This window comes from Phoca vitulina, unplaced genomic scaffold (genome assembly GCF_004348235.1).
Source record: "Phoca vitulina isolate PV1807 unplaced genomic scaffold, GSC_HSeal_1.0 scaffold19, whole genome shotgun sequence".
NCBI lineage: Eukaryota > Metazoa > Chordata > Mammalia > Carnivora > Phocidae > Phoca > Phoca vitulina.
In genome coordinates, this window is record NW_022589722.1 from 28,992,528 (window position 1) to 29,017,260 (window position 24,733).

Below are 24,733 nucleotides of genomic sequence, written 5' to 3' on the forward strand. Positions count from 1 at the left end.
GCCCGAGAGGAGCCAGCCCCGGACAGAGGGGAGGAAGCCGCAGAGGGGGACACACGGCGGCCTCCCTTCCCCAAGGTGGCTCACCTGCGGGCCAGGACCAGCTCCATCTTGACCCTGTCCGCTGTAAGCACGGGTGTGGGGCAACTGAGATCTGACATACACTTAAGAACATACACACCCCAGCAGCTACAACAAAGATTTTTTTAAAAAGTCTAAATTGAAATGAAACAACGAAATGGCACTGAGGGAAACCTGCACTGTGCTGGGCGCGCTGACCTCTGCTCTCAGCTGGACTTTCTCACTTCTTCAGATCACACTACTGGACTGAGGCAGAGTGGGCCCAACTACCCAACAGCTGACCAAAGAAAGCACTCCAGTGCCAGGGTTCCTCCCAGGAAGCTTCCGGTTCGCGTGGAGAGCCGCCCCCTCCGCTCACTGAATTCCACAACAGCACCCATGCACACCTTGTACGGCGGCATGGGAGACCCAGCGGGCTGCTGGGCCGCTGAACGACTGGGGGACGGGGCTCGGGGTGCTGTGGCATTTCTGTGGTGTGAATGCTCCATCGAGGCTGACCCCAAGCTCCCAGGGGAGATCCCTGAAGGTGCAGCGGGGAAGAGGGGCCCTTGTGAGCCAGCAAGAGCCTGCCTCACACAGAAAGTACGGCTCCCTTAGGTCACTGTGAAGTCAGGAGTCTGGCCTCCTGACTAGTTGTCTGTCTCAGAGAAAATCACTTCTCTGGTAGGGTGGGAATGATCATCTCTGCCTCCCAGACAAGACAGGGTAGGTATTCTGACACTAGATTTTTCTATGGGGGTGCTGACTTCAGAAGGCTCGTGCCTTCTCCTGCAGATCTAGAGAAAGCATAGCTCCTCATGGGGACCTTGGCTAGGACAGGCAGCCCCTCTTCAGAGGAGGCTTTCGGTTGAGGGGATCTCCTGGGCCACTGAGACATATGCAGCCTCTCATCAGGTCTTCTGAGAGACTTGCTGCCCTGAGGGGTCGGCTGGCAGGTGGTGGCCACAAAGCAGCCTCCCGGACCATCATCAGTGGCTACGTTAATGGTGGGCTGAGTCCGGCATCACCCTTCACTCCCTGCTTAAGTGGTCTTTCTGGCTCCCTGGTGCCCACAAATGTACAAAGAGTTGTTCCGGCCTCTTCCCAGGTTTGTCTCCTGCCATCAAGTACTCGCACTCCACAGGCCTGCGATTCCACACGGCCTATTGAACACCCCCTGGGAGTGTTCCCCATCCATGCCCTTGCCTCTCTGGTCTTCCACAGACAAATCCTGGGCCTGTCCCAAACTCCACCGGTTCCACGGGGCTTCCTGCCTGCTCCCCATGTTGCCCCCATGCCACCACCCTGCGTTAATCTCCCAGGGCTGTCCTGTGGCTGGCCCAGGTGATCGATGCCACTCAAACAGATCTGTGCTTTCTTCCTAAGCTGGGAAGGGCCCAAGGGCCCTTGTTTAAGCTCAGGCTTACATGTGATGAAGAAAGGGAGATTGAATTTCCATTCCCAGCCAAAGAAACACAACTTACGAGAAGCCCTGCTAATCATCACTAACCATAAATTTGTCACTGGGGAGCTGATGTGGCCCTGAACTTTGGATGCTAAACAGAGCCTAATGCTTTAAAGAAGTCACTCAGCTTTCTCCCTCACCATGGACTTGCCAGCAGGCAATCTTTCTTTCTGAGAATCTAGACTAATAATGAGCCAAGATGTTGTTTTGCTGGCAAAGGATAATTGGGGCGGGGGGGGGGTGGTAATCCAGTGTTCCAGTCCAAGTCGATCTGGAAGCAAGCAGTGGAACCCCGGAGCTGGGAGGGTGGGCCCCAGGCCTCGAGTGTGTCCACTTCAGTGGTCTTAGCAACTGTGGGAGAGGCGGGCGAGGTCCCCCATCTTCCACCTAAAGACCTGAGTGAGGTCACGTGACTCACTGAAGTTCCCACCCAGGCTCCGGAGCACAGGGCCCTCTTTCTCCAGCCCAGGGCAGGGCCAGCACTGGGTCATCAGTGGAAAGGGCTTTGGGACCTCTTTACATTTCTGACAATTTACAGAGAAGCCTGAAGATTTTCTGTTTAGGTGTTGACATGCTACAGTTACTGTTTACTATAGTAGAAATTAAATGGGGAAGTTTATATTTGATAACTTATAACAAGAGAAATTAAAAATGTTACATGTTAACATTAATATTTTTTTTAATTAAAAACTATATTTTTCAAAACAAGGGGAGAGTTGGCTGAAAGGAGAGTCCTTGCAGAGGAGCATGGGGCGGGGGGGCTGCTGATTCTTGACCCTGCTGTTTGAATCCCTGGGGGTGCCGCTGGGCCTGAAGCCATGACCCCCCCATTCTCCAGGCACTTGTCACTTCTTGTCTCCACTGGGTTAAGGGGCACCTGCCGCAGACTGGGTGCTACAGGAAGTGGTCAACCCGTGGTGGCGCTCTGGAAGGCCGAATGCCGCTGTGTCCCTCCTCCAGGAAGGCTTCCTCGGTCCCCAGGCCGGTCAACGGCCTTCTGGACGCCCGTGCTGCCCTCATTTGCGGTACTGATATGGTGGCCATGTTTCTGCTCCCTGGTCTTCCTGTGACTCTCTGACCAGCCCCTGAGGGCAGGCTGAGCTCTGAGCCTCTCAGTCCCCTCGCTGTCCAGATAGGTCCTGCCTGGGACGGGATGGAATAACCTTTCCCCCTTCCTCGAGGGTCTGGGACACAGGTCTGGGCCTCACAGCCCAGTAGCCACCACGCACGCTGCCTCATGTGAGACGAGTCCTCTCAGCCTGAGTGCTTGTGGAGGTACCTCCTCCCTGAGCTGGAGGCCATCGGCCTCACCATCACATCGGCAACCATCCCAAAGATGGCTGAACCGCCCAGCCTGCGGGGCCGGAACACTATGGTTTGCTCTGCGCTGGTAATTCAGCTCCTCACGGGTTACAGACACGGGAGCCGCATTACCTTCCCCTTGGCTCCGGGCCACGCTCCGGGCCACGAGCTGTGTGGTGTGGCTGGCAGAGCCGCCGATGGTCAGGGCTGGATGGATCCTTGCAGCCTGTCTTGTCCATCCATCTTACAGATGGGGAAAATGAGGCCCCAAGATGGCACGTGTCTATCTCAGATCATATGGCAGGACTAGAACCCAGGCTGCTGGCTTCCTGGCCACACTGTCCCACCCTGGGGTCACCGTGCTACACGTGTGGGACCCAGAAGGCTGACTGGCAGCAGCACTTCCTGGGGTGAACAGAACTGGGGGCCTGGCACAGAGTTAGGGGGGTAAGTGGTACCTGTTACTATTTCTTCAGAATTAAGAACCTATTAACATTCAAGGCCAGTTCAGATGCTTCTTCCTCCATGGGGCAGCCCCTCAACAAAGCACATAACCCCGGCTCCTCTGGCCCCGCACCAGCTGCCACTGAGCATGAGGGTGGAGCCTCGGCTCACTTCCAGAGCCATCAGCTGACTGCCCGTGTCACCCCTTTAGCCTTTGGGAACAGTGCAAGGGTCCCCGAGCGGCCTGGCCCTCCCACCCTTCCCCTGCTTGTCCTCTGCATCCTGCTCTCCCTTGGCAGCCTTGGCGGCCCTCCCACCGGCTCAGGCACCGCAGTGGCCTGTGGAAGGCCTGGCGCACGCCCACCACGACTGCTCAGAAAGGTCGCGGGCTCTCAGCTGAGCAAGGGGAGGGATCCACGGGCCAGCCTACAAGACCCATGCCTCCAGGCAGTGCTGAACGGGGCCTCCTCCACAAACGCGCTTTCTCTGGACTCCCCTTGCCAGCTACCTGATGCCTTTATTCTTCCAGTGTAGCTCAAGATCTGACCCCACAGCCCAAGTCTCCTGGCTCTCTGTCTCTTCCTTCCAAATGGCCAAGTGTAGATGGGGTGGGAGGCAGGGGCCGCTCTATATGTCCCCCTGTGCTTGTCTACCTGCCGTCACCTCTCCCAGTAGCCAGAGAGCTCCGACAGGCAGGGAAGGTGTCCTGTTCGTGCTATGTCCTGGTGCCTAGGGCCCTGGTGGCAGACAGCAGATGCTCAGCGCATCTTACGGAGGGCATGAATGCAGAGCCTCCAGAGGGAAAGGCTAGCTGCCAGGCCTGTAGGGTGGCCCGCACGAGTGCTCACCACCAAGGCACACCGAGGAAGAGTGTGCCACTCCCAAGCGGGGCTGGGGCCGGAACCCGCCTGCATTGTACCTGACTGAGCCTCTGGTCGGATACCTTCTTCTCCGGGTCTCTGTTTTCTTAGCTGGGAAATGGGCTGTCATAACCTCTACCTCCAGCGGTTGCCGTGAAACTCAAACGAGAGAACTGTGTAATGTGTGTGGCACAGGCCGGGTTCCTGCCTCATTCTGCCGGGTGCTACATGCAAATCCTTGCTAAGCCATCGTCCCCTGCCCCGTCGGGAACTTAAAGGGACCTTTATCCTTGCCTGTGTCCTCAGTGGCCAGCACAGGGGCTGAAAGAAATACAAGGAGAGCAAAGGCGGGAGAGAAGGAGGGAGGACGAGGAGGAGAGAGACGAAGGCTGTCCGGCCTCAGAGCACCTCACAGAGAATTGTGAGAGCACTCTGGCATTTGCAGCTGCGTGTTCTATGAAACAGCCCCTCAGGAACCCCACAGCGTACATTAAAGGCTCTGAGAAGCCCTGCAGTCACTCGTGGGACAGCCCCTTGCCTCTCCCTTAAGAGAGCCCCACCCTAGGATGACCCACGTCAGTTCTTCACCTTGCAGATGAGCTCTGGTGGCTCAGGGACGGAGGCGGCACAGGCCTGGGCAGGGGATGGGCCGCTAGCTCCACCAGCTGGAGCCTGGTGTGGCTTCCTCTGCCCCAGCCCCAGGGATGGAGGAGATGGCGCCCCCTCTGCCCTCTCCCAGAAGGGCTGTCCTGTGGGCTGCGAGCTAACACGCAGTATGACCAGCACAGCGACTGCCGAGGGTATGTGCATTTGAACAGGGGAACCCCGAGGCAAGTGAGGCGCTGGATACCAAGCACTTCTGCTCCAGGGGACTGGTTCTGGCTCCACCCTAGAAGGAGCCTCAGGGTCCTCTGCTCTACCCACTCGGCTTCCGCCTCGCCCCAGCTCCTCTGAGGGGGCTGGACCACTCTGGCCAGCGCTGGCTGGCACATCGTCTCCGCTGATGCCAGTCCTTAGTCTCCTTCAGAGCATGGGCCAGGCCCAGGGCTGGGCACAGAGTGGGTTTCTGTGAGCCTGCAGAGCTGAAGGGCCCTGGCCCAAACTCTGTCTTCCCGTGGCTCCTGCTTTGTACCACATCTGCTCTTGGGGGTTGAACAAGATGGCTGTCCCTGGGCCAGGTGCAGCGTCCCTCGGCCTAGCTCCCTGTCCTGATATGGGGAGTAACCACGCAGTGCCAAGTTCAGCACAAAGCCCTGTTTACCTCTTTGCCTAGAGGGGAAATAAGATCGAATTTCAGAGTCGTTTCCAGAAATCCTGGTCTTCAGGGGCCTGGTGCCAGTCAGGCCAGGCTGCTCGCCAGGTCGCATCTAATTTGATCTGACCCATCCAAATCCAATTATGTTCTGCAAACTCGGATCGAGTGTCTCCTTGTGCCCAGAACGGGGCAGGGAGCGATGAGGAGACAGATGTTGTGACACTGTGTCCAATTTCAGACTCTGCCACTTGCCACGTGACCTTGGGCAATCACTTCCCTCTGAGCCTTAGTTTCCACCCGTGGAACAGTGGCTCGTCAGGGGCCCTGCCTCCCAGGTGCTCACTCAAGCTGCCCTCCCCTTCTCGGGGCCAGTGAGGCTAAGGGCCCAGGTGAGAGCTCCAGGGACTGCACCCCACGCCAGGGGAGCCACAGGAAGGTTGTAAATGGGGCAGGGGGGCGCTTATGCGGCAGAACGATCTCTGGATGCTGCACGCGAGGCAAGCTGCAGGGGCAAGGCTGTGGGCCCGAAGCACGTGGGAGGCTGCTGCTGTCACCCTGAAAGGGACAAAGGAGCCTGGAGGGAGGGCAGGGGCTGTGGGCAAGGGAGGAAGGCTGGGTTTGGGACGCAATTAGGAGCCCCTTTCTCTGAGTTTTCCAGAACACATGGTGCAGGGAATTGGGCTCTGACCACTCTTTCATCTAATTTAACCCTCATCGCAAGCCTGAGAAGTGAGTATCGCCATGTCCATTTCACAGACAAGCAAACGGAGGCAGGATCTGGGTGGGAAAGGGCGGCCAGGGCCACACCATGCCTGAGAAGCAGGGCCAGGGTCCCTGGCCCAGCCCTCACCTCTCCAGAGCCCAAGGCTTCCTCGCGATGGGCCCCTCCCTAGATTCTTGTCTACTCTGGGCCCTGGGACAGGCCCCGGCCGCCCTTCCCCACCAGGGCCCATTTTCCCCAAAGACCTTCTATCATTTTTGGAGACCCCATAAGAGTGTGCACAGAGGTAAACGATGGCAGAATCTGCCTGCCCCAAACCAGTGTGCACCTCACGTCTTCGGCAAAGCAAAGTTCACGGATGCATCTAAAGCAGGGCAGGGGGAGGTGGGCTCAATCTGTTTGTACTTAGGAGCTGGCCCTTTCTCCTCGCCCTGGCCCAGGATAACAAAGCTGGAATGTGTGCCTCCCAAGGGTCGTTGCTATGGCGACTTCATCAATAACATCATTTTCCGCATCCATGTCCCTTAAACACACGGAAAAGGAAGGCAAGCTGGGAACGGCAGAGCAGGGAGAAAAGAACACTCATCCTGCTCCGCCCTTCCCCCCACCTCAGCAGGAAGGGATTTTCCTCCCCTTCAACCTCATCAATAGAAACTTACGGAGCCCAGAAAGAGGCTGGAGCCTTGGGGGCGGCAGGAAGAGGCTGCTGCCTTCCCCAGCCCAGACTTGGCAAGCCGTCCAAGCGAGGCAGGCAAAAACAAACACGGGCTCCCACATGCTTTGAAGGGGGATGAAGCAAACAGGGAAAGGTCCTGCCACGGGGGAGAGGCACGGGAGCGGCGGCAGGGACAGGCCTGCTGGAGGGATCGGGGTGACACACGCCCCGTGGTGTTCTCCCCACTTATCAGAGGAGGGCACCGAGGCGAAGACAGCTTACAGCTGAGGTGAGGTCAGGGGAGGGGCTGGATCTAGGGGGCCCGCCGGAAACTCGCTGCGGGCTGATGTCGCCACAGCTACTGTTATTGAGCACTTACTGTATACTAAGCACTTCACGCGAATCATCTTCCGTAAGCCTCACGGGCACTCTTCAGAGTAGACACTGTTATCCCCACTGTGCAAGTGAGGAGAATAGGGTGAAGAAAGGCTTGGTGCCTTGCCCAAGGGACACAGAGCGGGACAGGTGAACCTGGGTTTCACGGAACCTGTGCTCCCAGGGCGCTTCCAGCAGGCGATGGAGAGCCATGCCGAGGGGAGGGGCAGGGAAGCCCGGGCTTGTCCCCTTCTGTTCCTTAACTTTCCCCACGGTGATCTGGGCCACTGGAATGACCCAGCTCCCGTCCTCCCTACCTGCAGCCACATGTCCACATCCTGTCTCTCCAAGACATGTCAAATGGCAGCAGTTCCAAGAAGCTGATTACCCCCCAACCCTCCCTCCAAACTCTGTGCTCCTCAGACCCCTTGCCTGAGCCCGCAGTGGGCCCGAGCATACCCTGTTCATTCCCGACTCCCCAGGGCCCAGCCCCAGGCCTGGCACAGACACAAAGACAAGACTACAGGTCTTTATAACGTCACCCTGCAAGGCAAGTAGCTTTATCCTCATTTTACAGAGTTCAGAGAGGTTAAGCAATTTGCCCACGGTCACTTAAGTAGGATGTGACAGAGGTGAAACTTGAACCTGTTCCATTTGACTCAAAGACCTGCCCTTCACCAGCTGCAGAGGGAACTTCCTAGAGCATAAATCTGTGTCTTCCCGCTGCTAAAAAGTCATCAGTGTCCCCTCCCTGACCCCCCCTCCCCAACCCAGTGCCCACAGGAGTAGGCTGAGAGTTCTCAGTTTGGCACTTAAGGTCCTCCCGACCCCATCTGGCCAACCATGGCCCTAGGTAACAGGGACACTCTGTCAGCCTGCACATCCTGCCCTCCCTTCTCACCTTGGTGCCTTTGGGAATGCACAGCCTTCTGCCTGGAGCACACTCCCTCACACTCCCTCCTCCTTTGACTGGCAGCTCCGACTACAGTTACTTGAAATCGTGTTTGGGTGTCACCTCTTCTGGGAAGCCTTCCTTGTTTCCAGCTTCCTTCCCAGTCCCTAGACTGTTAGGGGATTGTCCTGGGCCTCCAAAACCCTCGCAGCACCCTCTCTCAGAGCACCCACCACACTAACTGTAACTGCTGGGTCTGTTAGGCTTTCCCCACCAGACTAGGGGCTCCTGGAGGAGGCAGGGCCCGAGCCCGAGTCGCCTCTTTGCCCCGATGCTCTGCACAGGGTCTAGCCCGGACTGAAGGCCTGAGAAATGTTCTGTACCCGTGAGGGGCCTGGGCTTGGCCCCTCTGGGCTTTGACTCTGCATCGGAACAGGGGCCAATGCTCAGGCAACAGAGTGCATCTGTCTGCAGGCCCAGCCCTGGCTGCGACCTGCTGTAGGGTGTCAACTCTGATCCTGCACCACCCACCTGTCCGGATCTGCCTTGATCCCCTAATTACACTCCAACAATATCTGCACCTGGATGGTGCTCCAGGAGCCTCTCATTACAAGGCCTGGGCTTGAGCCAGGACACAAGGCTCCCCCTCCCACCTTCTGCCCCTGAAATTACATCGTCCTGGGCAATGCCAGGCCTGGCCAAGGTGTCAGCAGTTGGCTGCCCCAGACCAGATCCCCGGCTGACCAGGAGTCCGGCCCGCCGCAGGCCACATCCCTAGGGGCAGCCCCACCTGGGGAGTGGGAGTAATAAAGACTGTGGTCTTCCGCTTACCCCGAGCTCCTCAGGACCAGGCCCCATGCCAGGCTCCTTACACGCATCCCTAACTGACCGTCTCTCACGGCTCCGAGCGCCAGGTCCTGTCAGCAGGCCCACCTGACAGGGGATGATGCTGAGGCTCAGAGAGAGATCTCCTAACTTGTGTGGTGGAACAGGGACCGGAGCCTCTTTGGCCACTCGCCAGCAGGCTGAAGGGGGTCCCAACCCCTCACCACACAGATTACCTACTACCCCCTGGGATCCCCTGGGCTGCCTCAGGGGCCCCCAGGGGACTCTGCTCCCTTCCTTCTCCTTGCCCGCATCTCACTGCCTTTGTCAGCCTGATCTTCCCTCACTGCTCCCCCACCCCCACACTCCCAGGCAGGACCCTTCTGTCCTCCTACCGCCGCCCCTCCTTCAGGCTCAGTGGCCCCCCACCAGGGCCCCAATAGGACTGGCCCTTTTGAGCTGGCCTCCTTCTCTGGTCCAGCCACAAAAGTCCAACCCTCCAGTGATTGGACTCCTAGCGCCTTCATCTGCTCACCTGCCTACTTGCTGTCTCTTTCTACAAATATTTAGGTAAGGTCTCCTTTATACCAGACCTTTCCACAGGACCGGCCTGCTTCTTGTCTGTGCCTTTCACCGGTGCTGCTCTCCCAGGGGCTGACCACAGTTGAGCTCCTCGTAGGTGTTCAGTGTGCACCTGCAGGGCGGTGGGTTCAAAGCGCGCTGCTGACAGACAAGGGGCATGGCTCCGAAATGAAGCTGGCCTGCTTTGAATTACATGCAAGCGAACAGCCAGAATGGGCCGGTTTTCTGGAAAGCCAGCCCTGGAAGGGACCTTGGAGACCAACTAGACGAAGCCTTTCCTTTTCCGTTGAGGAGGCTGAAGCCTCCGGGATAGTGACCTGCCCTGGCTCACGCGGCAGTCAGCTTGGGAGCCACACAGAACCTTTCGACTCCCAATCCCCTGGGGCGCCCAACGCCCCAGCTCTCAAGTTCAGCGTTCTTCTTGCCACCTCAGGAGGCGGCTCATGAGGCCCTGCTGGCTTGGGCTGTCAGGCGCTTGCACGTTCTCTGAGCCTTTGCAAAGTGCCACCTGTGCGAGGGTCTGTGTGGAAGCCAAGAGCAAGGCCCGCGGGCCGCCTACCCACAGCTGACACAAGCCCACTGCCACAGCGGCTCACGGGGTGGCAGGCCCTGTGTACATGGACAGATGGACAGACGGCCGAATGGACTGCTGGGACCGTGGCTGGCTCCTGGCATCCCAGGTGATACCGACCTTCCTTGGGCCCCCCACCCCGGGGCCCTGACCAGTCCTGACACCGGGACCCCTGGAGAGCTACGTCAGTGAGGTGGGAGGCAGCCCGTCTAACAGCCGCCAGGACCACGTGGCCGTCTGTGCAGACGTGCGTGGGCAAACGCGTGCAGAGCTGCAGAGTCCCACGGGGAGGTGGCATCGCTGTGCGGTGGGCCTGGCTCCCCAGCTCTGCCTCACACCTCCCATTCTGGCCCACTCTAAGGTGTGTGGCCCTGGAAGTGGCGCAGCTTCCTGCTCTGTGAAGTGCCTCGCGACTCAGGAGCTCAGCGAAGGCTGCTGGTCTCCCCCACGCCCCCGACAGGCCGACTCTGCAGCGCCTGTCCCCTCTTCACCCTGGCCCCTGGGTCACCTCCTAGCTACCCCTCCCTCCCCTTCCGACCCCCTGAAGTTCCCCCACTGACCACTAGGCGTCACCACGAGCACATCCAAGCCTTTCAGGGCCAGAGTTCGGGGACCAGGCCGACTTTTCACTCCGCTGAGGCTGGGGAGGCTGGAGGCGGCTTTCCCCTCCCAGGGCTGCCAGACCTCCACACGTACCACATAAACACAGCAGATGCCTGGTTAAATCTGGATTTCAGATGAACGACGACTACTTCCAAGTATAAGTATGTCCCAAATGTTGCAGGGGTCATACTTACACTAAAAATGTATTCACTGTTCATTTGAAATCCAAATATAAACGGTGTCCTCTATGTTATCCGGCAACCAGATCCCTCCCTCCACGGGGATCCTCAAGGAAGCCATGGGGGGGGGGGGACAGTCAGCTCATGCAGGCCCCAGACCATGGCCTGTCCAGGACCAGGGGACAAATCGTTTCTCTCTCCTGAGAGGTGACGTAGGTGCAGGAAGGGCCAACATGCCAGCCTGAGAGTGTGCCCAGCAGCCCTCGGGCACCTGGGAGGAGAAGCCAGTAAGAATGCGGGGGATACGCTAGCCGGAGATCCTCTAAGGACGCGAGCAGCTCCCCAGCATGTCGGCCGGTGCCTCTCCTCTGCTGCCCGCCACGGTGCCCGCCACGGTGCCCGCCATGGTGCAGCGGAGCAGAGCAGGGGCTCAAGAGCCGTGGATGCTCGGGCTCTGGGGGCTCCAGCCCAAACCGGCAGCACTGCCGCCCTCCCCGCACCTCTGTCCCCTCCTTTGTGCACTGTGGTGGCACCTGTCACTGCCAAGTGTCCTCTGAAAAGTAAAGGCTACACAGAAGGACCTCAATAAAGGTTGAGTAGCTCTCCCTTTCCCATGAGCTCGCAGCAAGGGCAGGGCCACGGCCCGTGGGAGCCTCTGCACACTCTCACCCTTTACTCTGACTCCAGCCCACGGCCTAGCTGTGGCTTCGCCGGATACACGGATGGCGGGTGCACGCCGCTCCGGCACTGTGATGAGGGCCCCGGGAACAGGAGGACAGCGCTGGGGCAGCGGGGAGGAGAAGTGGCCCGCGGAGGACTCTGCTCCGGCAGGGCCGTGGACACAGCAGCGGCAGCGGCGTCTCTGAAGGGCTGGTAAGCCTGGGCTGTCCTGCCGCAGAGGCCTCGGCCGGCCTGACCACGGCCCAGCCCCATGCCCGGCAGGTCCTCGCCGGGTGCTGCGCACGGTGCTCACGCGAGGGGCCCGGGAGGGCTCTGTAACACCGACGCCGCACACAATTCTGACACATATCCCCCGCATGGGATGGACCCCATCCTGTCCCGCTGCCACTTGGCACGTGTCCTCTGTGCCATCCGTGTCCTTTAGAGGAGCCTGCACACCGGTGCCCTGAGAGAGGGCTGAGCCCCTCAACCTTGTGGCGTACGCCGAGAGGAAGCCGCGCCTGCCAAGAGTCAGAGACGGCTCCACAGAGGAGGTGAAAGCGGGCTGGGTTTTGAAGGATGATGAAGAGTTCTCCAGGCAGTGAGGGGCTGAGGAATGGCATTCGAGGCGGAAGAAATAACACAGTCCAAGGCCCATACTGGGTAAAGGGCACACGTAACAGGGCTCCCTGGTTCCAGGGAGAACAGAAGGCAGGTGGGCGGGGGGACTGGGGAGGATGCGGGAGGCTCAGAAGGCGGTGCAGAGGAGGTAAGAGCTCGTGGTGGCTGCTTCACAACGTGCACAACACGGAGAGGAGCCACGCGCAGGTCCTGAGTGGGGAATGACACGCCGGGGGGCGGGAGGAACCGTGGCTCCAGCTGCTGTCAGAAGGCCAAGCGGGACAGGGAGACTCCGGAGCCAGCCGCTGCACTAACTCCGCATTAGGGTGAAGCCTGGCCCCAGGCGGGGAGTGGAGAGGGGGCCCCTGTTCCACACGGGGCTCCGGGCTGTGGGCCTCCCCCGTCCCCACCCTCCACCCGTTTGTTCCTGGCAGTACCTTTGGTCTTAGGAGTCGGTCGGACCTGGGTTCAAATCTTCACTGTGCCCCTTACTCACTGTGGACAGATGTCTTTGCTGCTCAGTGTCTATTTTCTCCCCCCTGAAACTGAGGACAGTAAGAGCCACACGGCACAGGATTGTTCTCAGGATCCGACTGCCCACGGCTAAGTACGGGCCCAGTGCTTGGCACGCAGTTATGCCCGGTGACAGTGGACGGTGCCATCGAGCTCAGGTCGATGCACGCCATCAGGGGACACAGGGTGTCTACAGCTGTCCTCATAAACAATTCTTTAATGATACTCACTCATGTTTGCCCCACTTTACAGACTAAGAAACTGAGGCCGCAGGGCTTGTGGCCAAGAAGGGAGCCAGGCCCAGGGCCAGCTACCTCTCCACTTGGTGCTCACCCGTCTGCCCTGCACTGTCCCCTCTGGGAGGCCCGAGGGGCTGCAGCAGGGGAGAATCCCCTTCGCCGACTCCACGCCGTCAGTGCTGGGGTCCCGGTGCCTGGCCAGGGCTGGCTGGAGGCCAGGCCAGGAGAAGGGCGTGAAGCTGGGCTCACCAGCCAAAGGAGTTGTTTATGGGGTGGGAGGCTCGTAAAAAATAATGGGCTGGATTTATTGTCCCCACCTCAAGGGCCGTTCCGGACTGCACAGGGCCAGGCCAGGCCTTCTCCAGCAGCACCATAAATCTTCCCGCTAAATGCGAGAGCTGTTCATTCTCCCGCCCACCTGGTCCGCAGCAGGCAGGGGGAGCGAGGAGAACCTGCACGCCCCATGCCCTGGCCCCTGGCCGGTCCACCCCCAGGAGCAGCTGAAAGGGGTAGCCCTGAGGCTGGGGTGGGATTCTCCGGTGTGGCCATGCATTGAAAACATGCACCCACAGGGGCCCCAGCACCCATAGCTGATGACGGGAAGCTCTGGCAAAAGGCAGGGGATGCTCCTGGGTTTGCAGGAGCCGCGCTGGAGCCCCTCGGGTCACGGTCTGGCCGGGATCCCGTGATGCGGGCACATCTCGGGAGCCCACGGGAGCCCGCCAGCCAGGCACACTGACAGGCTGCTAAGCTGCCATCTGTGGCTGGGGTAATTTGGAAGAGACTGTGTATCTGCTCATAGGCTTGTTTATGGGAATCTGGAGGTGGATGGAGCAGGGGAAGAGAAGCTGGCATTAGCAATTTGTCCCCCCCTCCTCCCCCTGCCCCGTCCTGAGTACTGCCTCCCAGGGTGGCCCTGCTCAGTATTCCCTCCAGCAGTGGGGATGATAGTGCTGACGCAAAGTACCTCCCAGGGTGGTTGCAAGCGTCAGAGTGACTGGGAGTGTAAGCTGAGCAGCAGAGAGCCGGGGATGAGCCTCGCAAGGGAGGGCACCTGCTGGCTGAGAAGGGGGTCAAGGTATGGAGTCCCATCTGCCTGCAGGCCAAGGCCAAGGGCAAGTGAGAGCAGGTGGGCAGGGTGGAAGACAAAGTCCAGAGGAGGGTCAAGGACCAGCCCTGGAGGAGCGTGGAAGGAGGGTCCAGGACAAATGCTGCTGGGACAGGCAGAGGGTGGCTGCCCTCAGAGGCTGCTCCTGGGGTCTCGGTGGCCCTCTGCTCTGGTCCAACCCCAGGGATCTGCCCAAACTCCCCAGTGACCCTTGCTGGGGAGCTCCCCAGTCAGTTCCTAGGTGATGTGGGCTTTGAGCAGTGGGCTCAGGTCCTGACGACAAGGTGTGCTTGGCCTCCTTGGAGGCTTCTTGCTGGGGTCGACTGGAGGGCTGTGTCTTGCAGGGCCTCTACTCTGCCCTTCTAGCAGTCTGGCTGGAAGGACTGAATCTGAAGGGCAGCACTCAGCAAGCAGGCAGTCTGCTCCGCTGACTGAGTGAGCTCACCAGCACTCCCCTGCAGCCCCAGGCCCTCCATGCCAGAGCCCTCCACACACTGACCCTCGGACCCACAGCGCACGCCTTCCCATCTGCCTCCCCCAGTCTGTGGGTTCTGGGAGGACATGCCCTGGCTCAAAGGTGGGGCTTCCGAACACTGCCCACCAAGCGGGATGGAGCCCACATGCCTGGTCACAGGTCACTGAGTGAAGTACAGATGGCAGGAATGCTTCCCCAAGCCCCCAGAACACGTGCAGGGAGATCAGAAATGCCACTTAATTATCCCAAGCCCCTAAACCCTGACGGAGCCCCAGATTTCTGAGCTTTTCCTCACACCAGGCAACTCCCAGCGACTTCCTCAGGCCCCAGGCTGGGGCCAGGCCTGAGTCAGCTGACCAGGTGACGGGGGGCAGGCGCCTGCCCTTCGCACAAGTCTCTCCTGGGCATGTGTGAATCAGGACCCCGAGTGAGAGTGACCTGCATTTCAGCCTCCAGGGAAGGAGACACACACTGGTCTGTTCTGGCTCCACTCCAGGGCTCCTTGGGTTAAAAAGCACAAGGCCCCACCTTGTCCAGAGACAGCTGCCCCTGAAATATTCCGCACCTACGTGAAGCGGGCAGTAGGCCTCTCCAAAGTGCAAACCCGAGGCAGGCGGGCTCCGTAGAAACTCCTGGCTGCCCTGCCTCTTACCTTCCCTTGGCCATCCTCCTGCCTCTTTCCCCTCATCCTCTGTCACCTTCCCTCCATCCTCCTGCCCCCTTCCCCTCATCCTCTGTCACCTTCCCTCCATCCTCCTGTCACCTTCCCCTGGGCCACCCTCTTGTCTTCTTCCCTTTGGACACCCTCCTTTCCATACACACTGCCCCTGTGGGAGTTCCAGACCCTGATGACCACCAGTGCTACTTGCCAGAAAATTGCTTTATCTCCATGTCCACCGCAAGGTGCTCAGTGACGGTCCCAAATGGTGGACCACGCCTGACCCCCAGGACTGACAGGGTGGCCCATAACATTCACAGCGAAGCCCAAACTCCCACTGAGCACAGTGTCCTGACCCTCTCGCTTGCACCCACTTCGGGTCTGGTTTCAGGGCCCAGGACTCACGCTCCAACAGGCGAGAATGACTGGCCAGCTGGAACAGAGCTGAAATCTTGGCTAGCAGGGGACCCCTGGTCAGAGCGGAGGCCAGGCCAGCCGGCCTGAAGGCCTAGACTGTGAAGGGCAGCCCGTGGGGAAGAGGACAAGGGTGCTGGGGGTGGGAGGGCTGGAGACCCAGAGCCTAGGCTAGGTTGGAAACAAAATCCAAAGCAACCACATAGGAGGAGTATCAGGCATGTGGGAGAGGCTCAGTGGGAGCCCCCTTCCCTGCACGGTAGACACGACCTGACATCAGTGCAGACCTGGCACCCGACCCATCAGGCTCAGTCACGTGGCGCTGAGGGGGTTGTGCCCGAGGGCCCTTCCTGCTCCAGACCATCCCAGAACTTGGGGACCAGGACGGGAGGAGGGGGCCCTGTGTTTGTGACCCTGCGGCTGTGTCCTACACCTCTGTCTCAGATTTCTGCCTGTCTCCATGGCCCACTTCAAGTTGTTTTTCAAGGTCAGCTGCTTCTGATCCATCTCTTCCAACCAAGGCCTGGACCCAGATGGTCCCAGCAGCCTCTCACCCCTTCCCTCCCACTGCAGCCCCCACTGCACCCCGATCCCCCACGATTCCCTGTGCCCACTGCCCGCCCACTCACTCTCTGCCAGTTGGGTACCTTGGGGGCCACCTGCTCTCAGGGGCTTCTTCCAGCCACTCTACCTCCCCCGGTCTCCAGCCCCCAGACAGAATGAAGTTCCCCCTGAGCTGAACAGCACTGTTGATGCTGCTCGGGACCCATGCTGACCACCCAGCATGCCAGGCCACACCACGTCATGCCAGGGTGCAGGCTTGGGCATCACAGCCCCAGGCCAGGTTGGTGGGCACCGTGGGCGAGGAAGTCCCTGCTCTCTTTAGAACCCCATTTTCATGCCTACCCGAAGAAGAGTTGAGCCATGGGATAGTCGTGGTTCCTTTAAGCAGTGGGAGGGAGCCCCAGGAGATGGTCAGGATCTGAAGCCAGACTGCCCAGATGCCAGCCCTGGGACCACCCCTGTGTGCCACATGGCTCTGGGCACAGCCGCACATGGGAGTAGCTAGCCCCTTCCTTGACAGTTTCAAGTGGTTAAATGAGGTAATATTAGGGTGACCTTAGGCCTCGGATTGCCCAGGACAGTCCCAGTTTATACCTGCTGCCCTGTCACGTTTAATCGTGCCTCCCTTCGCTCTGGAAGTGTGCTGGTTTAGACGCCGACTCGCATAGCCCCCAGTGAAGCAAGGGAGAGCGCTCGCAGCGTGCCTAGCAGGGTATTCAGCTATTCGATTACTAAGACAATGTGAATTCTTTTTAGTGATTTATGTGTTTATTTAAGCAATCTCTACACCCAGCGTGGGGCACGAACTCATGACCCCGAGATTAAGAGTCACATGCCCCACATGTGCGTGAGCCAGCGGGCGCCCCTACAATGCGAACTGCTGATTGCCGAGGCGACTGCACGAATCTACATCTAGCAGAATGGCAGAGAACCATGTGCACACACAGTATGGACGCCAACTCCCAGGGCTCGTACTGTTCTTTAGTGATGGAAGATGCTGTTGAGGGGGGAGACTGGGTGAGGCATTCATGGGACCTCTCTCTACTATTTTTGCATTTTCTTATGAATCCGTAATTATTTCACAATAGAAAGTTAAAAAAATCCTATTGTTTTGTCTCCAGCTACACTGGGGTATTTACCCTCACAAACTTATAGATAAAATGAACAGACTCCAACACCATTTCATGTTGAGTTCTAAGGAAATAATTTAACTTAATAGAGGCCATCTTTGCATAATGGAATCATCCAGAGTATAGCTATAAACTCCGAAACAAGCGAGAAGGTTCCCACGAGGCAAACAGCTGGTGCGAAGCCCAAGCACGTCACCAACGAGCCCGGAGCCCCCAGTCTCCTACCCGTGTGAATGCGTGGAACCCCCGCTGTCTTCCCAGCAAGACCCAGCTCGAGGCAGCGGGACTGAACGGCTGACACCTGCAACGTCAGCCCAGGTGTCTGGGGACATTCAGCACGAGGACAGACACTAACAAGCATTCTCCCTCGCCCGGAGGGGAGTGGCCGTCTCGGTAACTCAAGTTCGTAACTGTAGAGAAAAGAGGCCAAGCCGACTCGGGCTGCTTCCCTGAAGAGAAGAGGGAAGTGGGTGAGCCATTTCGGGACATTTCCACCACCAGATGTTTTTGAAACTCTTGGTGCTTCACGAGGCACACTGGGTATAGGGAGCGCTCACGTTTGGGGAACTGTGGGTGGTTCCAATTGAGGAGGTGTCTCTGCTGTCCCTCAGAGCCTCCCCTGGGTCTCACCCAGCCTAGGCCAGCTATGCACAGGGCTCTGAGCCTGTCAGAACACTCCGCATAGTCTGCCTGGGCTTCGGGGCCAGACTGCTAGAGCGATGGCTAGGCAACCTTAGGCAAGTTCCCCAACCTCTCTGTGCCTCAGTTTCTTAATCCGGAAAATGGGCTCACTATGTGCTAGCGCATGAAAAGCACTCAGTATCAATGTCTGGCACGCAGTAAGCACACAGTAAATGCAGCTCGCGCCGTCCTCCTGGTTATTTAACATCAAGGAGGCCAAGCTTTCCTATTCCAGGCCCCACCTCCGATTTTTGCTGGAGCCAGTGTTACCCCTGATGCCAGTCTCGAGCTTCGTGAGAAAGTGCCAGAGGAATGCGGAGGGGTGGGCAGGCACCGTGGTTTCCTAGCTGTGCACTGAAACAGGCTCAGAAGGGCATTAAGCACAATGTTAGATGCGCTCAGGTAAACCCGTGATGCCCCTGCTGGGAGAGCGCCGGCCTGGCGCTGGCTCTGCACGGGCCTCAGCCTCCCGGGGGCACAGATGCTCAGCTGCTCTGTGGCCCGTCCCCACGCATCAAACACGGGAAAGGAGGCGGCACAGCAGGGCTTCAGTGCGTGCTCAGCCACAGGGCAGCCTCCAGAGCCGCTGGGTCCCTATCACTGGGCTCAGTGCCCGGCCCAAGCCCCCCATTCACTAGCACATGCCGACCAGGAATCTGCCCGCATGACCCGAGGATGAAGAGGGCCTGGGCCTGGGGAGCCATCGAGAGCTGAGCATCCTTCTCCTTTTTCCCCTTGTCCTTTCCAAAGGGCCCAACGTTGGCACCCAGGGCTGGAGGGAACACAGTTCCTGCCCACACGGGGCTCCCCAGCTGCAGGGACACAGGCATCAGGTAGAAGACTGCCTTCTGCGGCCAGCAACAAGGCGGGGTGGGAGGCCGCGGCAGCCGCTGGAGCACAGAGGAGACAGAGCCTGACAGTTCTCCCCGGCGTCGGCTCAGGCCGGGCTGTGTAGTGGATGGGTGCTCTCACTGAGGACTGACAGGGAGCACCAGTCGACAGTGGGGTGAGGCACCCAGCGTGAGTGACGGACACCTGATGTCCTTTTCATGCCTCTTCTCGACTGCCTGTGCCCAGCAGGGGCTGGGCACCCTGCTCCAAGCTCTACAGCAGGACAGGGGGCTGGTCTGCCCTCTGCAGCCCTGGGTGGGACAGGCGGGAGAGGCCGGCGAGCTTGTGCTGGATGAACGAGTAAAGCGTCATCTTGGCCGGCCCCAGGCATCGGCATGGGCTGCCCTGAGCATGGATAAATCCAGGTGCCAGGGTCAGCAGTTCCCTCCGGGGAAGGGAGTTTCTTGAGGATGAGGACTGACTCCCAGGCTCCCCTCCACCCTCAGCTGGAGCTCAGGCCTCAGCCAGCACCCAGCACACATCAGCAGAGCCTTGCCCAGCATGCACCCAGGCGGAGTCTCCTGCTGGCTTGCTCTGGGGCCCTGGGCGAGCTCGTGTCCTCTCTGGGCCTGTTTCCTCGTCTGTGATAAATAACAATAACAAGAACCCACGTTTTTTGAGTTATCTTTACAACATCTCATCAATCCTATGAAGTAGGTACTATGACTATCCCCATTTTAAAGACCCTACAGGCACAGAGGAGTTAAGTGACTTGCTCAAGGTCACACAGATACTGAATGTTGGAGCTGGGGTTCTGGCCTGGGCAGCCGGGCCCCAGAACGTGCGCTCTTAAGAGTGGCAATCCTTCACCGGGCCGATGAGAAAACCATTCTCATGACCACCTCCCCTGTTCAGATGAGAACACTAGACCCCTAGGAGCTCTAGATCCTTCTCTCCAGACTGTATTTTCTCAGCTCATTATTATCCAGCAACTTCAATCCTTGCCTAGCATTTAGTCCTTTTTCTGGACTGAAAGCTTCGCAGGGGACCATGTCTGCTTTTGCTCACCCTGGGATCCCAGGGACCAGCCGGACACCTGGCACGCGAATGAATGAAACACAGCCCGCAATCACACCGCCGGTCAGACCCACGCCTTTCTGAGCACCTTCTCCTCCTAAATCAATGCTGCTCAGACTGAAAGAAGGAATTCTTCAGGAGGAAAGAGACAAGTTCATCCAGGAGGCAACTCCTTCTTGGAACACAGACATGACATACATGTAAGAATAAAGAGCAGGCACGGGAGACGGAGAGAGCTAGAAGGTGCTGGCTGCTCGGTGGCCCATCCCCTCTGGTACTGGACAGGCTCCCAGAGCGCATGACCATGAAGGGGGCAGTGCAGGCTGGCACTGGCCCGGACTGGCTGCCCCAGGCTGTTATTGCTTGCGGGGCCAGAGCCTGAGTTGGGGCAAACGTGGGCTGTTAAGGTGCCAGAACCAGCACGTGGAAGCGCCGAGTAGAAGGAGATGGGCCCCAGGTCGCGACAGCTCTGTGTCCCCTCCTGCCCAGGGCTGGCACACAGGAACCGCTGTCTCCCCAAATTGAGCCTGAGTTCTAAAGACTGGAAGAAGCTGCCTGGGAGTGGCCACCCCTAGGGCAGGCACTGCACTTGCCTGCTTCAGAGCATTTCCCTAATGGACCCTCACTTGCCTGGGAGGGACCACTGGTCCCAGTTTACAGGGGAGGAGCCCCAGCGAGGCAGGAGTGGCTGTGCTGAGGCTGCGTGGCTAGTGGAGATGGAGAACAGCTGAAAACCTAGAACTCCCAGCCCCAGCCTGGCCAGATCCACGTGCCTCGGGCCAGGGTTTGCACTGGTGCCTAGGACGTGGGGCCACTCAGGAGGGCTGAGTCCCATGCCCTTGTTTCTCGGCCAGGAGCCTAGACTGACCCTGGCTGACCTTGCTCATGCATCCAGGCCCCTCAAATCAGAAGCAGCCGTCGTGCATTTCTCTCTGCTCAGGGGGAGGCTCCGAGAAGCAGGCATTAGGAAGAGTCAGGTGACATGAGGAGTCTGATTTGCCAAATAGCTCTGGACTCATGGGCCGTCCCAGGAGCAACAGGGATCAGAGGACACTTAGGCGCAAAAGAAGCTGGGTCCCCGCACCCCGGACACCCGCTGATTTTGAGCCCTAACCATCATTACTGTAGTAGACACACAATCATGATGGGCAGTTGTCACAACCGGCGGAGGCTCAGGAGGGAGGCAACGTGCCCGGTCACCCGGGCTGTCTTCACCCACAGGCGTTACGGCAGTCGGCAGATGTACCGTGCGCTTGCTTGTCCTCCTCGGCCTTTCCGCACAGCCTTTGGGAACCCTGAAAATGCTGCCACTTGTCCCTCAGGAGGGGTCCAAGATGCTGTCTGCTGCTTTTTACACTGACTCATTGCCCAGATTTAAAAATTGGGAGATTCATGGGGCACCTGGGTGGTTCAGGTCATGATCCCAGGGTCCTGGGATTGAGCCCCACATCGGGCTCCCTGCTCAGCAGGGAGCCTGCTTCTCCCTCTGCCTTTGCCGCTCCCCCTGCTTGTGCTCTCTTTCTCCCTCAAATAAATAAATCTTTAGAAAAAATTTAAAAAAATAATAAAAATTGGGAGATTCACACAAAAATCCTAGTAAGAGAAGGGACTTCTTTAACCAATGTGCTGGTTAGTGCTGGTTAACAAAGATTAGGGTTGAGGCCCCCAGATCTGTGTTCTGGCTAAATCTCAATTCCTGGCTTCAGGATCTGGCTAGCCAGGGCCTTTGGGAAGGGTGAGGCATGCGGCCTCAAGGCTCCACCACACAAGTAATTTGAGGTCCAGTATCTGAGATGCCCTGAAGGCCTCCACTCTGCCTTCTAGCACATTTTCCACGGCTGCCTTCTGCACGAAATCCAAACTCCTGCCCACACTCTACCAGCCTCACGGGGTCTGGGCCCTGCCAGACTCCCTTCATCCTGGGCTCCTCTCCCCTTGGCTCGCGGTGCTCCACCACCCTACCCTTCATTTTGCTTTTCACCAAAGCCTGGTCCATTCCTACCTCAGGGCCTTTGCACACATACTGACTGGCACACCCCCCCTCCTCAACTCTTCCCATGGCTGGTCTTGTTGGTCATCTGGTTTCAGCTCACATGTGGCTTCTGCCTACTTCTGTCTATTCCTCCAGCTCCTTTCTTTCCTCACCAGCCTCATCACATCACAGCTGAAGACCTGGGCCGGAGTCCTGACTGCCAATTCCTTAGGGTATGACCTCGGGCAAGGCTCCTAACTTGACTGCTTTGGCTTCCTCACCCGTCATAGGGTCATAATATCCCCGCCTCACCAGGTCGCTGCGAGGGCCTGGCTCAGAGTAAGCACGTGATCCCACAGCAGCCAGTGTTGCTGCCCCCCCGTTATCATGTCCCCCCGAACCTACCCTTCTGGCTGATGCTGAGGTTTGTTTTGTGGCATCTGTAGCCCAAACGAATGCCTCCAGGCCAAAGCAGGCCCCGGTTACAAACAGGCCACAGCTGTGGTCTCGCATCTTACATTGTGCCGGCTCCCCATTCTGTGCACCCTCCTTTCAACCAGGGGCCTCACGACTTCACCTGGAGCCCTGCTCGTGGGAAAGCTGTTCTTCAAAGGAACAGAGCACATACGACCTGGCTGGAAAAGAGGCTCAGGCCACCCTGGCCTTGGGGACTTTATGGCTTGCTCAGAGCAGTCACCCCGTAAAACCCCCTTCTTGATGAAAGCAGGACCCCCCTCCCACCACCACCACTCACTCACTTCCCCATAAATCTCCTTCTTATAAAACTCGACTTGGGCGCCGCGTCCTCATTTTGGGCAGCTCGACCCCACAGCCCCACAGCCCCGCAGCTGGGAGGCCTCACGGGCGCGGGCTGCCGGGAGGTCCGCACAGTGCAGCTGCGGTGAGTGTCCAGGGACCACAGAGCTTGGCCTTCACATCCTTCTGGGGACACGGCAGTGTGGGGACTACCAGGCCCGTCTTGTCTCCGAGGAAACTGCCTAAATAAGCACCAAGCTCTGAAAGGTGTCCAGTAAAGCAGTTTTGCTTCTCTGCCTTGGGCTTTGTACTTTTAAATGTTTTCCTCTTTTCTTTCTCAGGAATTGCTTTTTGGTAGAAAGCACACCCAGCGCCCCCAAGCCTCGCCTTGCAGCCTCTGTCGCCCTAGTGTGCGCAGGACCCCCCACGCCCGAGGTCCCGTCCCATCCTCCAAAGACCCTGGTGGGTCGGTGCCACATCTCCACTTCGTGCGTGAGGAAGCTGAGGGCTCCCCCGCAGGGAGCCGCAGAGCTGGGGTCACGCCCACCAGGCCGCCTCTGGGCCCAGGGTTCTGTCCCCACCTTTCAGTGTGAGCCACTCCCTGGTCTCCCGCTGGTGCCACAGTTGCAGGCCAGGCCCTCCCGCACCTCCTCCTTGGGGGCCGGGCTCAGGCTGGGGTCACGTGGCTGTCCTGGCCTCCTTCCCCATCTACTCTTTTTTTTTTTTCTTTATTAAACTTCTGTTTTAATGGGTCTTAAAATTCTGTGACAAATTTCTGGCCAAGTTGTTTCCATTAAAAAGTATTGATTTAAAAAATGGATAATTTAAAACCACCACTCTCGTGAGCGCACACGCTGGCTCTCGCCCGTGCCCACAGCCCACTCTGCTGCAGCACACAGCCCGCCTCGGGATTCCAGACCTTGCCATTATCTTAAGCAAGACACGCCTCCAAGCCTTCGCAAATGCTGTTCCCTCTACCTAGAAGCCCCTCTCCTCCAGGCATGGGGTCCTGCCTTCTGGCCCGCTGTCCTACCTCGCGGTCCTGCTGCCCTGGGCCTAAACTCTGACCACCCGTCCCCTGAAACCAAGGCCCTTCACCTGCTGGGCTCGGCTAGAGGCCAGGTTCTGTCCCAGCCTGGGGCTGCGCCGGGCCACTCCCGCGCTCCGGCCGGCCTGCCATCCCACCCAGCATCCAGGGGGCAGCAGGCTCCCGACCACAAGGACCCTCTGCTGGCTGGTGACCCGGTGAACGTGCGGAGACCGAGAAATTGGCACTCGGCCTGGTCAGACCTCCAGCTCACCTTGGGGAAGGGGGACCACGGAGGATGGGGCCCCACTCTTCCTGGCCACAGCCGGCCTTCAGCCCAGAAAGGAAAACAGCTCCTCTGGTCACATCTGCCCATTTGCGGCCCCACCTCGCCTCCACATAAAAACACCAGGAGCACCACCAGCCCCGGTGTAGCGGGCGGTGGGCGGGAGCTGGGAGGAGGTCTGTGCAGAGCCCACACCAGCAGCACAAAACAGCCATTCAGGCCACCACCCAAATTCCCTGCCTGGATCCCGAGGCCCCCGGAGTCAAGACGTGGCGAAGGGAGTTTCCAGGGGCCCTGTATCTGGGGGGGTGGGGGGCGTGCCCAGTCAGCACGGGCAGTACTCACCGTTGGAGCGGTGGATGCAGGTATGCTGGTTGTCGCTGAGGAAAAAGCCACCGTGGCACTGACACTCGTAGCTGCCCATGGCATTGACGCAGATCTGCTGGCAGCCGCCATTGTTGTCCTGACACTCATCCACATCTGCGAGAGGAGAGAGGGGACAAGAGAAATCGCACCTGGTGCTGGAAGTGCGGTGTGATCCGCTGGGAGCGCATGGATGGGATCAGTTTCCCAGGCTGCACAGAGAGGTACTCCAGTGATACTCCACAGAAGTACTCCTTGTAGTACTCCATGGTGACACTGCATAGAGTGATACTAGTGATACTCCCCGGAAGTACTCCATGTGGTACGGCACAGCGCTACTGCACAGGGCCGCACTGCGGTGATACTCGACGGGAGTACTCCATGTGGTACTGCACAGTGGTACTGCACAGGGCCGCACTGCGGTGATACTCCACAGAAGTACTCCATGTGGTACTGCACAGCGGTACTGCACAGGGCCGCACTGCGGTGATACTCCACAGAAGTATTCCATGTGGTACTGCAGAGCGGAACTGCACAGGGCCGCACTGCGGTGATACTCCAAGGAAGTACTC

General features: G+C 58.8%; 1 protein-coding gene across 2 annotated transcripts in view; it reads right to left on the bottom strand.

Annotated features, from left to right (window-relative positions):
* Nucleotides 1-24,733, bottom strand: part of SCUBE1 (signal peptide, CUB domain and EGF like domain containing 1) — a 141,576-nt gene that overhangs the window by 65,551 nt on the left and 51,292 nt on the right. For both annotated transcript variants that reach the window (XM_032416309.1, XM_032416308.1), the window contains exon 4: nucleotides 24,144-24,278. In XM_032416309.1, coding sequence (XP_032272200.1) covers nucleotides 24,144-24,278 — 135 coding nt within the window. The remainder of the gene's footprint in view (nucleotides 1-24,143; nucleotides 24,279-24,733) is intronic.